Source organism: Gordionus sp. m RMFG-2023, chromosome 4 (genome assembly GCF_954871325.1).
Source record: "Gordionus sp. m RMFG-2023 chromosome 4, tfGorSpeb1-WG-v2, whole genome shotgun sequence".
Taxonomy (NCBI): domain Eukaryota; kingdom Metazoa; phylum Nematomorpha; class Gordioida; order Chordodea; family Parachordodidae; genus Gordionus; species Gordionus sp. m RMFG-2023.
In genome coordinates, this window is record NC_088778.1 from 17,133,743 (window position 1) to 17,150,218 (window position 16,476).

Below are 16,476 nucleotides of genomic sequence, written 5' to 3' on the forward strand. Positions count from 1 at the left end.
GTTGGCCACGCATGTACACCCGTCAGCGGAGTTGGCATTTGGAGAGCCCCGGTCGGGTACAGATAAATTTTGGGGGAATCCCATGTCAGCATAGGAAAGTATTCGTGGAAACTGAGGTAAGCAAATGAACTTCTCCTCATATATTTTTTGTGAAATATGTATTAGATATTTTCTTTTTTAGATATATTTTGAATGCATTTTTTGTTGTTATATATTATATATATTTTTATATTATAACACGTCAATCATATAATCACGTGGTGTTTTTTTATATATAATTTATATAACATAGAAAGAGGATATATATTATGAAATTTTTGGTAAATTTATTTCGAAAATGATTATTGTATGTTTTTATTAAATAAAAAAGAAGTTCTCGTCTTATAATTTTATCTATTTCGATATAACTTTAGAACGTCTTTGAGGTACGCAATTTCGGGTAGTATTTAAATTGAGTAAATAAAATTAAGGGTGAAAGAAAGGGGTTTTTATAGTAAGGTCCTTTATTTGGCACCAATCATCTTCCAACAAAATGACTTCACATGCTCCTATAATAAAATCATTACAGAAATCTTTCAAACTTAATAATCGTCTAGCATCATACAAATTGAGGACAAACGTGTTGTACATTACCATATAAATTAAAATATTATTACTTGTACTACAAAATAATTCACTTTCAAAATAATCAATGTATTTCTATATTTACATAATAAAATATTATTACACTGGAAAATAATTTATGATATCAATCTCTAAATAAAATGGAAGTCCAGGAAGAAAATTGAAAGAAAAACGCGAAGATAAAATAAATGATTCCACAAAAAAAGTTAATAAAATTTAAAAAATTTTTTTATGACGCGTAGAACCCTTAGACCCTCTACTTTTAAAAATGGTCCGGGTTCAGCCAAAATACGAGGGTTCAGGGTCTGGGTTCACATCTCTGCTTTTTTTTGAGCTAAATCTAAAATTACTTCTTTTTTTTAGCTAACATTATCTAAAATTAGCTTTTATTTTAGCTAACATTCTAAATTACCTTGTTTTTAGTGGTATAAAAAGAAATTTCAAAATTCTGAGGGGCTCTTCAAATCTTTCAGAGGGCTCGAGCCTCCCCCCACCCTCCCCGTGATGCTATTGCGTTTAAGTAGTTTGGATATGCAATGGAAAAGGACAAGAGAATGATTTTGGCATTAATTAAGATGAGTGTATAGAATTTAAAGTTTGAAAGTATTATATAAATGTAATTTATTTGTTGTTTAAATTTAATAAAAATCTTTTCTTCATATATTTATTTAAGAATGAACATCAATAGCATTATTAATACTACAGATGTCTAGAATGAAATTAAGGATACTCCTAACATTTCCGTTCATCATTCCTCTATAGCAAAATGTACTAAGATATAAAATAGTAACCAAAAAATGCAGAGGTGATCAAATTAGTTCTAGGAAAACAATTATTTATATCATGCTGTACAATATGACACAGTATGTTTAATTCTTAAGTAGTTTATTAATATATAAAAACGACCTAAAGGTGTTATGCAAAAAATTAATTTTTCATGGATAAAGGATATTAAAATACAATATTTTAAAGAATATTACAAAATAATGTTCCCTTTAACCATAGCCATTAATGAAATACAAAGCAAATCAAACTACTGGTAAAATCAGCTTCAATTTTAAATGTTAATAAATAAATAAAAAATATAATTTCAACTGATCTGCATTTTAGCCAACCATTGGCTAGCAATAAAAAAGATCTTAAATAGTATATTTAAGATTATTTGATAATGATTTTAAAATGGCATTTTTAGCTACTTCATTTCACCCCTATTTTAAAAATCGTTGGACTGAGGATGATAAAGAAAAAAAACGCTTTCGAGATTTAATAATTAACGAAGCCTTAATTATTTTTAGAAATAATATTGAAGTATGTGTTAACAAATTGGTCAAAATTGAAGATGATGATTACTTTTGTTTTTAAAGTAGCCCATATAATTCAAATAATGCAGCATATAATGTTGTATGAAAATCGCCGGGGTGGCCTAATGGGTTAGATGTATGCTTGGAAACAGAAGTACGAACAAGGACGCAGGTTCAATCCTGGTAGACGAACACTCCCCGTGTCAAAACCTTGTACAACCAATAACAGAACAAGAAATAATCACATGCCTCAAGCATATGAAAAACAACAAAGCGGTCCAGACGATATTCCAATAGAAAGCCTTACTAGGAGATGATGGAATACATCTCCTCACAAATCTGTACAATAAAATACTTGGAAATGAATAGGTTCCCCAAAAATGGAGGCAGAGCTATCTAGCTCCTATTTTCAAAAATAAAGGGGATCCACACAATTGTCAAAATTACAGGGGCATAAAACTAATGTCACACTGTCTAAAACTATACGAAAAAATAATAGAAAAAAGATTAAGAGACATAATCGAAATAGGAGACTCAGTTTGGCTTTATAAAAAATAATAGAAAAAAAAATTAAGAGACATAATCGAAATAGGAGAGATTCAGTTTGGCTTTATGCCTGGAAGATCAACAACTGATGCTATCCACGCAATTAGGCAAATGAGTTAAAAATACAGGGAAAAGAACAAAAAGCTACACATGGTCTTTCTCGATCTAGAAAAGGCCTTCGATAGAATCCCAAGAAAACTTATCTGGTGGGCGCTACGCCACAAAAAGGTTCCGGAAAAATATATAAGAATAATACAGGATATGTATATGGGCCATACAACAATGTTACGTAGCACAACAGGTACTTCAGCAGGCTTCACAATAGCCGAAGGAGTTCATCAAGGGTCGGCTCTCAGCCCACTTCTCTTCATTACAGTAATAGATGTATTAGCACAGTCTATACCTCAAACAGTCCCGTGGAATATGATATTTGTAGATGATATTGTGATACTTGCCGAATCTAAGGATGAAATGAAAGAAAGATTAGTGAGTTGGATAAATATCCTAGAAACGCACGGATTAAAAGTAAATAGAGAAAAGACGGAGTATATGGTGATAGGAGGAGATGAAACAGAGATTATTGATATAAATGAATGGCAGATATCGGCAATTGAAAGCTACAATTTGGGCTCCACTATACAAACAAACGGCACAATAGAAAAAGAGATAAAGAGTAAGATTAATCAAGGGTGGTTAAAGTGGAGACCTTTATCTGGAGTGCTATTTGACAAAAGAATCCCACACAAATTAAAGGGAAAAATTTACAGCTCCATAGTACAACCAACTATTCTATATAGTTCGGAAACATGGCCAACCAAAGAATCAGACGAGAGAAGTCTACAAACTATGGAGATAAGAATGCTGAGGATGATTGCTGTGGTAACAAGAAAGGATAAAGTGATACTAAGTAGTTTAAAGGTAGTTCCCATTAAGACTAAGTTAATGGTAAACAGACTTAGGTGGTATGGGCACACAATGAGAAGGCCTATGAACTACATAGGAAATAAAGTTGAGTTTGGAAGTGATGGACAAACGTAAAAGAGGAAGGCCAAAACTTCAATGGGGCCATAAAGTTAGAGCCAATATAAAGAAGTATAAATTAGATAAAAGAGATTGTATGAATAACATAAAGTGGAGAGAGATGTTGAAGGAGCTTACCACCAGAAAAGGTGAAAGCTAAAGAGAGAAAAAAAATAAAATAAAATAATGTTGTATGAAAGACGGCATATGTAATTTAGATATGTTAAATAATTATAAAATATAAAAGAATATTAAATTTAACATAATTTGCGCCAGTTGAACGATTATTTAGTTATGGCCAATAGACCAAATCGCCATAGGTTAAATGACAAATTGTTCAAAAAAATGAAAATATTAAAAAATAATGTGCATTTATGTAAAAGCATCTATATCCGAATTAAATTTTTTAAAAATTTCTGTTTCTCCATACATTTGTAATGCTCTAAGAATATCTTTGATTGATGAATGTTCAAAATATTATTTTTTTAAGAATCACATTTATTTATTCGCTTTGAATTCAGGTTTTTCAAAGGCTTAGTATATTCTTTGTGTCACAGACATAATATTAAAATAAATAAATATTATCTCCATTTTATAAATTTGTTTTAAAATTATGTAAAGTTACAAAAATATGCAAAATAATTTATTATATATATGTTTACAAATTATTAACGTTTAGTTTTAAGTGGTCGTTGGCTCCATCTTTCTATTGGTTCAGTGATTGCCAGATCTAAGTTTATATCATTATCATAAAAAAAATTTAAAAAGGGTAACAAAACTTTAGGGTATTTTATGAAATTATTTTTAGGTTCATAGTGAGTTTCGATTAACGATATCATTAATCTGGGAATCGCGCATGCAGTTCCATTTACCTTATTTTATCAAATAAATAGAAAAAAATATATTGAAAGTGAAGATATAATTTACACAATGTATATCGTTGATTGATTTATTATACTTCCATTTTTAGTGGAATTGAGTTAAGACTGAAATATTATCTTTCTTCTCCCCTTTTGCGCTTATATTTTAAATTATTATTTGTTTTTAAATTGACTTTTTACGTTTGAAATATTCAAAAAATTAGAGTTTTTGAAGAAAAAAAAATTTGTTTTATAACCTGAACTCAGACCCCCACTTGGTCATTATTTATTTATCAATATTAAATTTTATCATCCACTCCCCTTATAATATTTGCTCTCTCTCAATTCATTTTCGCTTTACCTAAATATTTATCTCTTTAATTTCTCCAGTTAATTATACTCCTCCCTATTTTCCGTACTACCTTCACTTCAATCGATATCCTAACCTCTTACTTTCTTCCTTTATCTTAACCAATATTTTCATTCAACGAAAAAAAGTTGACTGCTAGAAAAACAACTATAATTTTGTCAAAATTATATCCCTTTTTGACAAATTACTATTGGAGCTATAGATTTTTTAAACCAAAAATGCACTGAGCAAAATATGACATTGGCTAAAAAGGGGCATTGAAAAACTACAATACAAAATATATTGCGAGCGAGGGAGGTGGTGGTGGGGGGGGAGGGGGTGTTTCAGGGTTCAACATCCATCTAAAATCAAAATTTGTTTAAATTTTAATATCTTTTTTTAAAGCTATTTATAGTTTTAACCCTCGAGATAGAACCTAGAACAGTATTTTCTTACTCTGCTGAAATAAAATTAACTACATCTATATCCCCTTATCACCATATTGTATTTTTTTTAAAATAGGATAATAAAAATCGAAAAAATATTTCATAGTTTACATAAAATTTAAAAATGAAATTTTGTCAAAACAGTTTTAACTGAAGAGCATGGATTTTTTGGAATCGTTCTAAATTGCTGAATGGAGGTATAACCTTATAAGCAGAGATATATGTTACGGCACACAAAAAACATAGTTTATAAACTAACTAGCTAGGTGAAGATCATTATGGTTATTCTTTCTGAGATTTTAAAATTCCCGAAACTATTTTATGCAAATTGCATTATGGGTCTGGAATTATTTTTTTAGGAAGGAACCCTTTAAAAAATTTAAACATCTCGAACCTTAGCATAATTTACCCAATATGGCTAAAATTAATTTTTATCTTGGCCTGACCCGCTGGCTATGCAGATCCATATTATTTAGTTAACAAACTTTTTAGCTAATTTTTGTTATGTGAAGTATATTTCAGATTGAGAACTTTGTCTTTTTTTTAAATCCTTTGATTTTTCTTCCAAGTATATTATTTTCTGATTTTTTTAATTTTCTCCTGTTTCGGTTTATTAATTTAAATTTAATTTGATTTTTACCAGTTTTTTGCTTGTTTTTTTAACGTATTTTTAATTATTTTGAGTTCTTTAAGCCTGGTTTTTCTCTCATTTCTGTCTAATTTTGTATTTTTAAATATTCAATTAAAACATTATTTTAATCTGATTTTTCTCCGTTTTCGCTCACCTTAATAATTTTAATTTTTTAATTTATTTTTTAATATATTTATCTATTCAACTTGATATTTTTTTAATTTTCATCTAATTAATCTAGTTTGTATAAGGTTGGTATCCGATTTTCAAAATTTCAAAATTGAATGCTAATTAATTTATTAAAAACTAATTAATTTATTTTGGAGGAATTTGGGTTTTCCGGTATGATGGATGTTTATCTTCAGGATATAAAGATCTAGTATTATTGATAAGTGATTGTACTATATTTATGCTGGTATATTATTTTATTTAATCAAATATTTAATTCCAGGCTAACAATGAATTAAAAGTAAAATTAACAGCAATTGGTATGAAAATTAAATCTCAATATCGATAGTAATCATTAAGATTTACACTAAAGAATTTAAACTTAAAATCAGCCACCACCCGCCCGTAAAGTAATTAAATTATATTGTAGTTCTCGGGTATAGGCTTTTGTTTTGCCCAACTCTTTTGCTACTAGCCTATAGACGTTTAAACAATAGTTCTAGGACTGTTGTACGTACAAGTACGTGCGGCTTGCCCACAAACGTATTAAGGGCTCCTCATTTTTCTCCCAATTAAATATCCAGTTTGATGGATTTTTGAGGAAAACCTAGCGTAGCTCTGTTGCATCCACAATGAGAGGGCGAAAGGCTTTCATCATGTATCACGTAATTTTTATCTAGTTTTACATTTTTCCACCTATTTTTGAGTATCATGATTTTTTAAACCCTATATTCCCAATGAGTTTTTTTAAAAATTCTCTTAAATTTCTTTTTTGATCTGTATTCCCACCTAGATACATGCAGGCTACCCGAACAACTCAAACCTCGAGTTCGAAAATTCAATACTCTTTTTAGGCTCGGGCGGGCTGTAAGAGGTAGTTTGACCCGAGTTCCGAAAATTAAATATTCGAAATAACCTCAATAATCATTTTGTTTCATCGAAATGTCAATCAGAATCACATGTCATTCTTAATCTCACACATTTCACTTATTAATTTTTAATTTTCATGTGACTAATTAAAACTCTATTACTTATATAGATAAAAAATAGAATATATAGTATATTCTACATTTATCCAATATAAAATATATAATATTAATCTGAGGGCCGCGAAAAAATCACCTTGCAAGACTCTAGCACATCTTCCGATTTTCTTAAACTTTCGCTTATTTTTCCCACATCCATTTTTGAGTGTTTCATATATCTTTTTAAATTTTTCTTACTAACTAAGTTTATATATCAGCTGTAACATATATACTTCGTTAAATTTTTTTTATAAATAAAACTTCGATAACGTGACAATAAGGTAAATTATATTATTACTGTGTAACATAACTTTATATAAGTGATCACAATCATGATATAGAACATAGCTATTCCAGGTTTTAGCGTTTAACTCGCTTCTAACTTTTTGGTCCCATGAGAAGACCGGGTTACGTTACACTATATACAATATAATATTTAATAGTGAAATATATAGAATTTTTTTTTAACCGTGTGAACAAAACAATATGGTTTTGTTCCCGTTTTGTTTACGGAATCATCTACTATACAATTATCGTGAGAATCATCGTTTATATCGGGTATGTATTTAATATTAAGTCTTCGACTCTGAAAATCGGTGCAATTGGACGCGCTTGAAATTTCACCGAAAATCTTTCTAGCAGGCATCCAGGATTCGATGTCGAATTTATGGTAAGCGGGTAGGCCTAGCTCATGACCAGCCATCTCCAAAACTCTTGATATCATAAATTAAATAATTTGTTTTACTATTATAATGTATTGAAGGAATTAAAATCTAAAAAGTGAACCTTTTTTAAAGAATTAAAAGATGAAGGCAATTATTCTTAGTTCGCTGTATGAACTGATATTTTTTAAGGAACACTGTCAAACCTTGTTTTTTGTTTGAACGGACAGTGACATTCATCATAAAATGTATATTAATAATAATAATAATCATGAGTTGTAATTTTGTTTACATTCTCCCTATTCCATATGGTTCTTAATTTTTCCCAAAAATAACAAATATATATCCATAAGAGGTGTTAAATGCATAAATAAGAAAATGCCATCTTAGGAAAATGATTATTGGTTAGCGCCTTTTATTGTAAATACATGTGGAAAACCTAAAAATTAAAAAAATGATAGGTTTTTTTGCAATTTAATTTATGAGAGGTTTAGAATTATAAAATAATAGAAAACTTGTAAGGCACATATTGCTGGCGTTATTGATCTAAATATTTAGTAAGTGGCAAGTTACGATTCAATTATCGGTCAAATCACAATATTTTTAAAAATATTTGTGATGTTTTACATGTATTTAATTATGGATAAATAAAGCAAATATGAACATTTTTCAATTGTTATTACTAGCAAATTACTAAGTGGTCGATTTTGAGCTCGGCATTCGGTTCATTTTAGAATAATGTTTAACACGTAAATATACTCGTATAAAACAAGAATGAAAAGATTTTGATCAGTAACGTCAGCAATATGTGCCTTACAAGTTTTCTATTATTTTACGGTTCTAAACTTACTCATAAATTAATTATCAAAGAAACCTACATTTTTTTTTTAATTTTTAGGTTTTCCACACGTAGTATTTACATCAATATAAAAAAGTACCAATCAATCATCATTCTTGTTTCCTAAGATGGCCTCCAAAGTATCTTTAGCAGTGGACGTTCAATCCGACATAACAGATGCAATGCTCTCATAAAACGGGCTTTACAGTGGGCTGGCTTTCCTGCCACTTTAGAACCCCCAGGTCTCTTTACTAATGGGAGACGACCCGATGGAATTACACAAATTCCTTGGAAGAATGGCCGATTTCTAGCGTGGGACTTTTCTTGCGTTGACCCCCTTTCACATACCAACAACTTTTATAATACAGAGAAGATTTTAAAACGAAAAAATATGTGTATTCCTGATGAATATAAATTCGTACCAGTTGTATTGTCATTACCTTAACATCCTTAAAAGCTTGGCAGAGTTTTAAAAACTAATCAGAAGTTCCAAAAAAGGCGTTTAATTACGTCAACGCATATAAATTCAGATTATAAAATCTAATTTTATATGTTTAATGGGTTCATTCCTCTAGCAGCCAGAATAATCTAGATCTTTTTCCTCTTCCCTTAATTATTTAGATTTTTTCCTTCTTTCTCATATAATCATTTGTATTAATTATAATTATTAAATTATATTTTTTTAAATACCGTTATGTGCAACAAGAATTGCTTATTTTATTGTAAATTAGATATTTTTTAATTACAGTTATTTATTTTTATAATAATCATAATCAAATAATATTTTTTTTACAATATATTTTATTTTTAATTATAAAAATTAATAATAATTGTTATTTTAATCAACTTATTTATAATCTGTCTTAATATCCTTTAACTACATTATTTTTGATAATTTTTTTTTACAAATTTAAATACCATAAGATGATTCTAAATTATATTATCTATGCTTATCCATTTTAATTAATATATATAATATTTTTTTTCGAATTTTATGTTTCAATTTAATTTATTTGTAAAAATTTGAATCAAATAGCTGTTATTTGCATTCATATTTAAAGCCTGAATAAAAATAAAGTTAAATTAAGATAAGATCGTTTTTGTAATTATTTTTATTTTTTTGAAGAATTGATTTACAAAATTTTGATTAAATAAATAAAAGCGTTTAGCTCCATGTTCAACTGGCGCAGAGGATGGGAGGGTTGTATTATATTTAATAATAGGGAATTTATTAAAAATATATCATAATGGTCTCTATTTTCAAAAAACTTATTAGATCATCGTCACAAGAATCAGATTCTCATCAATTTTTTTTTATCTTTATCAGAATTCAATATGGCATGTGTAATCATTTAAAGACACCAATATTTTCCATTATATTTATCAAGATCTTGTTTTTCATGGTCGACCTCTAATTTATCCAGAGCTAATCCAATTTAAAACGGGTGAATGATTACTGATAGTATATATTCATCTTTATAAATGTGTTGGAATCATTGAAAATAAAAAACAAAATATAAATTACAAGCAATATTTCAACTCTGTGTAGCTTTTATCTGTGCCTTGTAGGATTGCATTAATAAACGGCTTACAAAATTATTTAATGCCAATTTTTAAGTTTTAATATTACAATGGTTATCGTAGAAGTGAGGTAGAGGAGACCAGGGCTTATCGGCGCAATTTTTATCAAAATCATCATAGGTCAGAAAATAATTGCTGTATTTGAATTTACATAATACTATAAGATAGCAAAGCATCTACCTAACCTTATATATTAATAAATTTTAAAATTATTTTATACTTATTTCTCAAGATTGATTCTAGTAAAAAGTGTTTTGCGCCAACAAGGCCAAACCCGGGGCTTGCAGATTCAATTATCTTATTAAATCTTCATAGGATATTTATATATTATTCCATTATTTTCATAAAAAATGTTTTATTGATAACAATATACCATTTACATAAAAAATCATTTATATAAAATGACAAAATATGGCAATATTTGAATTATAGAATGTGTAAAATTTTTAATAAATTTTTTTTTTCCTAATCCTATTGTATTAATATATAGAATTAATTTAAATATATAATAGTGGTCAATAAATACTTATTTTATATTATTATATAAATATATTAAATATCATATTTGTAAGCATATTAATTGATCGCACTAGCCCTAATTCTACTAACCCCTGTTAACTAAATTAATTATAACCTTTTAAAAATATATTTAAACATGATATATGATTATGAAACTTTCAGAAATGCAAAAAGAAGGTTTTAAATTTCATATAATGTCAATTTTATAATTTTTAAACTATTCATATTTTAATGCCATCTAATATTGTGGTGTAAAATTATTTCATTTTTATCTAAAAAACACATTTTATCATAAAAATTTTTAAATAGCTGAGGGGTATAAAATATTTTTAGCCTCAAATATACATATATATAATTAAATTTTCTAAACATGTCTGGTTTTTAAATAAAATCCGCTGAACCGAATAGCCATTCGCGCCGACTAGCCCTGGTCTCCCTTAATCCAAATACATTTTATCTTAACCTTCTAAAATGGAAAGAGCGTTAGCAAAGGTTACATAACCAATAAAATCATATATATTCTTTAATTAACACTAACCATATAATATTCACTTATCAACGATTTGTCATCGAAAATCTCAATTCGTAGCCATTCTCCTTCATAAGACTATCTAGACATTTCATTGAACTATAAAAATAGTTCCATCTCTTTATAACTTTTTAATTAAGAGATCTTTTCTTTTTTCCTTAAAAATAACTGCACAGCTGAAGACTGTATATCTATTTCACAATGGCTTATATTTAGAAAAAGAAATATTCAAAATGGTTTGAAAAGAGCATCGCTACTCGGGTCGCTATCAACACTTGTAAAATATACACTTACAAAGGGTAGACTTAGTCCCCTTAATTTTCTTTATTGGTGTAGTTTAATACTGGGGTTAGGGCAGAGTTAAATAATCTTCATCTGAAGAAATAAGTACTATTGATTGACATATTCTTTATAAAACAAATTAAAGTATTAGAAAATATGAATAAACATATTTGATTCAATATTAAATAAATTAAAAAATTTTAGTATATAAAATTCAATAACAAAAATGTAATAAATAAAAATGAAGAACATTGTCATTGGTCTAAATAAAAACCCATCTTAAATTGTTTATAAAATTTTAAAAAATCCCTTATTTATGTCACAGAAAAATTGCGGCATTTTGTGAAAAAGTGCAACACGCCATGAGGTGGAATGGAACTCGCAACTAAATACGATATCTAAATATTTTACACAGCCGCCTATAGCTGCCCTAACGAGCTCTTATGAGTTATTTTTTTTATCTATTTATTTCCAGATTTTTATTATAATTTCAACATTTTTAGATTACACCATACCAAAAAATACCCCAATTCAAGCCTTATTGTCACATTTGAAATATAAGATTTGAAGTGAAGTAAAATAAGAATGTTGTAAAAACAAAAATTTCGATTCAAATCAATATTCATTCCATTCAGTTTATAGATTCAAAACAATTTTTATTTCATGCGTTTTTATATTTTTATATATAATTTCATTTATAATTTAGCCTATGTGTCTACCGATTTATTTATTCTATATCTAGATATCTTAATTAAAATTTTTTAAATAGTGTTGAGAATTGTATGATCATTACTTTGGATGACATATTTACCACAACTTCTTAACATAAACCTCATGAGGTAATACATCAATTTATGTTGAATAAAATCTATCTTGTGAATATCTATTTGGTCATATTTCATACTAATTTATAGTTTATTTATTTTGCCATATTAATTTACCAAAACAAAATTAAAATCAGCAATACAATTATAATTAAAATTAATAAAATATGTCACATATTTAAATTCAATAAATTAACATGTAAGTAAATCAATCTTATCTAATCATCTTAAATAAATTTTAAATGGTGTTGAGAATTTGATGTTTTATTACTTTGGATGATATATCTACCATAACTTCTTGCCTCAGATAGTACAATATAAGCAGTAAAGTCAAATCTTTTATAAAAATCCATATTTCAAAAAATGCAAAATAGGTTGTTTATTTATTAAATAAAAGTAATTTTGCAATTTATTTATAAATTTCAATTGCAAAGAAAAGACAACATCTTAATCATCCATAAAATTCTTATTTTATAGTTTCAATTTTTACTCTTATTAAAATTTCAGATAGTTTATGATGTATTTTGGGCAAAGAAAAGACAACATCTTCATCATCAAATTAATGGTAACATCTTCATCATCCGTTCACTATTCCATTTTATACTTATCGTCATATAATTTGGTAAGTATTTGAAACCTCCATTATTGGGAAATTCCTGATATAAATTATATTTTTTTTCGTTTTATATGGCTACAAATGCATGTGTATTCGTCATGTCTTAAAGATAACAATTATTATATTTTCTTATAATTCATATCTTTTTTTCTTTTTTCTATTATTCCATCTTCTATCAATTGTTTGCTACCCTAAAATCCATCTCCCTTCTTCGCAAGGTGGAGGGAAGCTCTGGTGTTATTATGAATAGATTATGTATATATCAGAAATTTCCCCTTTATTTTTATAAATTAAGCTGATTCATCCATCATCAAATTGAGAAAGCCCGTCATTCTTGACGGGTTTTCTGCTCGAATCTAATATATAATCTCCAAAATCAAGATGATCGTTTTCGTATCATCTTAATATATTAAAAATTAAGGAGACTATAGAGTGTAATGTTAATTTTTTGCCATCTACCAGTATCAAACCCGGAACTTCCGTTTCAGCACACGCTTTTGGTTTGAGCTACTATGCGTATTGTGATTATTCAAAAAAAAATTTTATGCTTTTCTCACAATTTTTTTAACTTTTAAATATAAAATAATATTAATAGATCTTAATATTTATACTTAAATTAAGAGTCTTTCATTCAGCTATTTGCAACAATGGTTTAAAATTGTGAAAGCTAGACAGAGAATATTTATAACATACTTATTTCAATCATTTAGCCAGGGCCGTAGTTACGGGGGGGGAGGGAAGCGGGGAGGCCAGACCCCCTCAAAAAATTTTTTGGCCCCCAAAAATTTTTCTGCCCCAATTTGAAAAATTTTTTTAGAATTGATTATTTTTATATTTTTAAAATAAATTTTGAATATTTATTCAAAAAACATTTCTAGTGTAAATTTCTTTCTATCCTGTTTTATTTTATTTTACCCAATATTAAATCATCATTCATTCATTTATTTTCATATGTGTTTGTGTCTAACATTATATAGGTATCACATTATTATTATTATTATAATATATAACGAGTTATTTTATTTTACAGCGATTATTTTAAGAAACATCAATCAGTCATTAATTCTTATTTTAAGTTAAACAAATGTCAAGCAACACAACCTCTACAAACTACTAGTATTACTACATTAGAAATTTCTGAAACTGATTCTGCTCATAGTTAGTATAAATTCAAAAACTAATATCTATAGGGTTGGGCAATACCTATATATTATTATTTCATATATAAGATAAGAGATAGAGACATTTATTATTAATATTATCATTTTAGTATAGTAATTATTACAATAAATATATTCACTCATATTTCAAGATATAAATGAAGTTGAAGCTAATAATCTAGATCATGATCCTCACTACTTTTAGGTAGAAGAAGATGGTAAATATTTTAAAACTTATACCAGATTTTTCTATTTATATATTTTTGACAATATCAATAGGAGTATGTGATTATGGTGATTTATTATTACATTTTGATTTTAATACAAATATTGAAAATGAAGAGGCTCAATCATCTAGCAGCTCAGTCTCTCATTGTCAAGAGGCAGCTAGTAATTGATTTATATATATAAAAAAAATTTATTTTTTCTTTAATCTTTAAAAATATAATATTTACGATCTTTTTATTTTACTTGATAATGTTCATCAGGATTGGGCACTAGTATAGCAAATACTTGTTAAATACAAGATAGAGAATTTTGTATGTGTTCATTTTCAGCATGCCCTTCCCTTCGCCCATCCTGATTACCATTAATTATAATATTTTAGGGTCAAAAAAATCCTCTAATAATTAAAGTTCAATTCAAATCCCAGGTGACCTTGGCCACAATGAACCAAAGCTAATCAAATTAAACGATTACGTGAAAAAAGATATCCATGGAAGACAAAGATCATTTCAAAAATCATGGTACTGACGCTGCTATTTGTTTTCCATGTAGGAAATACTTGTGCAAGTGATGAATTTAAACAAAAGGGATTCAGAAATTGGAAAAACACGTTAGCTGCCAATAAGGGACTGCTAAAACACGAGAGCTCAAAAGCTCATTTAAATTCAATTACAATATGGTATGATAAAAATCGAGATATAAATAAAGGTACTGAAATAACAACAATGTTGGGAAGTCAACAATTAATCCTAATTAATACTATATTAAAGCAATATTTGATTTGATCCTATTTCTTAGCATACAGGAGCTACCTTTTCGTGGCACTGGTTCGACACAAATTATAGATGTTGCAAATGATGAAAAAATAATTTATTCTTCTGGATTATTTATAGCAATGTTTTCAAACACGATTCAAAAAGATCCAGAATTAAATAAGATTATGAAATTTATTCCCCAAAATACCCAATATACATAATGAAGTACTATCTATCATGGCAGATATGGTGCTTGATATTTCTGATAAATATAACAAAAGCAAGATGCCTTTGTCTTAAGGCTGATGAGACAAAAGATGCATCAGGTTGTGAAAACTTGAGCATAACTATTCGTTATATTTTTTCTGGAGCAGTCCAAGAAAATTTAATAGGAATTATTAATTTAGAGTGTATTTCTGCTGAAAGCATCACTGATTATATTTTAAAACAACTTAGTGACTTAAATATTAATTCAACGAATATAATAAGCTAGGCATATGATGGTGCAAACGTTATGTCTGGCCGAAATGGAGGAGTGCAAACCCTTCTTCAAAAAAAAATTAATAAAAAAGTTCCTTTTATACATTGTTACAACCAGTTGCATCTTGTGTTCAAAATTGGAATAATAATATTATTATCATTTCTAATTTTTTTAATTTATCCAATGCATTTTATAATTTTTTTAGGCGTTTTAAAGTATCCTGTAAATATACAGGCCATACTCTTAAGAGACTTTTAGACCAGAGGTGGACTGGTCATTTGGAAACATCTCGCATCATTTATAGAATTTTGAGGCTATTGGTGAAGTATTATTTTATTTTTCTAAAAGAACTCTTAATTCAGAGGTTTCCACTCATGATTCAGTCGAAGACTCTGATCTTTTATCTCAACGCATTAATATAAATTACGTTATATTAGCCATTATAATTTATGAGATATTAATAAATAGATCCACTAAATAAGTATCTACAGTCAGTAGGTACTAATCTAGTGGATGCTAAAAATTATATTGATTCTACGATCAATATACTAAAAAAATAAAAGAAGTTATAATTCTTTTGATTTGATTAGAATTAAGGTTGAAAAACTTTTAACAAAATTTAATCTCACTCCCCAAAAATCATCAAGGGTACGTAAAACGCCTATAAATTTTCAAGATTTTTTATTTGATAGCAAATTACAATTTGATTGTGAAAAAGACTCCAATTGGAGTTCTTTAAAAAGGATTTATTATGAAATTATTGATAACTTTGTTGATCGGTTTTTAGACAGATTTACACAAGATGATTATAATCTTCTTTCATGTTTTAATACATTCTCACCCTTTGACTCTGATTATTTTTTATCAGATAAAATGGCCCCATTAAAATCATTGTTAAACTTAAATATGGAAACGTTACATCATGAAATGAAGATAGCAAAAGGATTGTTAGCTTCTGAAGTTAAAGAAAAACATAATTTTGAAAATATTCTACATATTATATATAAAAAAATTATCATCATGCATTTAAAGAA

The 16,476-nt window shown here is 27.6% G+C and overlaps 1 protein-coding gene across 1 annotated transcript in view; it reads right to left on the bottom strand.

The window, feature by feature from the left end:
* Positions 1-4,077: 4,077 nt before the first annotated feature.
* Positions 4,078-16,476, bottom strand: part of LOC135928682 (serine--tRNA ligase, mitochondrial-like) — a 32,774-nt gene continuing 20,375 nt past the window's right edge. Inside the window, exons 6-7 of the mRNA XM_065465138.1 lie at positions 7,440-7,683; positions 4,078-4,363 (exon numbers count right to left, since the gene is read on the bottom strand). Coding sequence (XP_065321210.1) covers positions 4,160-4,363; positions 7,440-7,683 — 448 coding nt within the window. The 3' untranslated portion in view covers positions 4,078-4,159. The remainder of the gene's footprint in view (positions 4,364-7,439; positions 7,684-16,476) is intronic.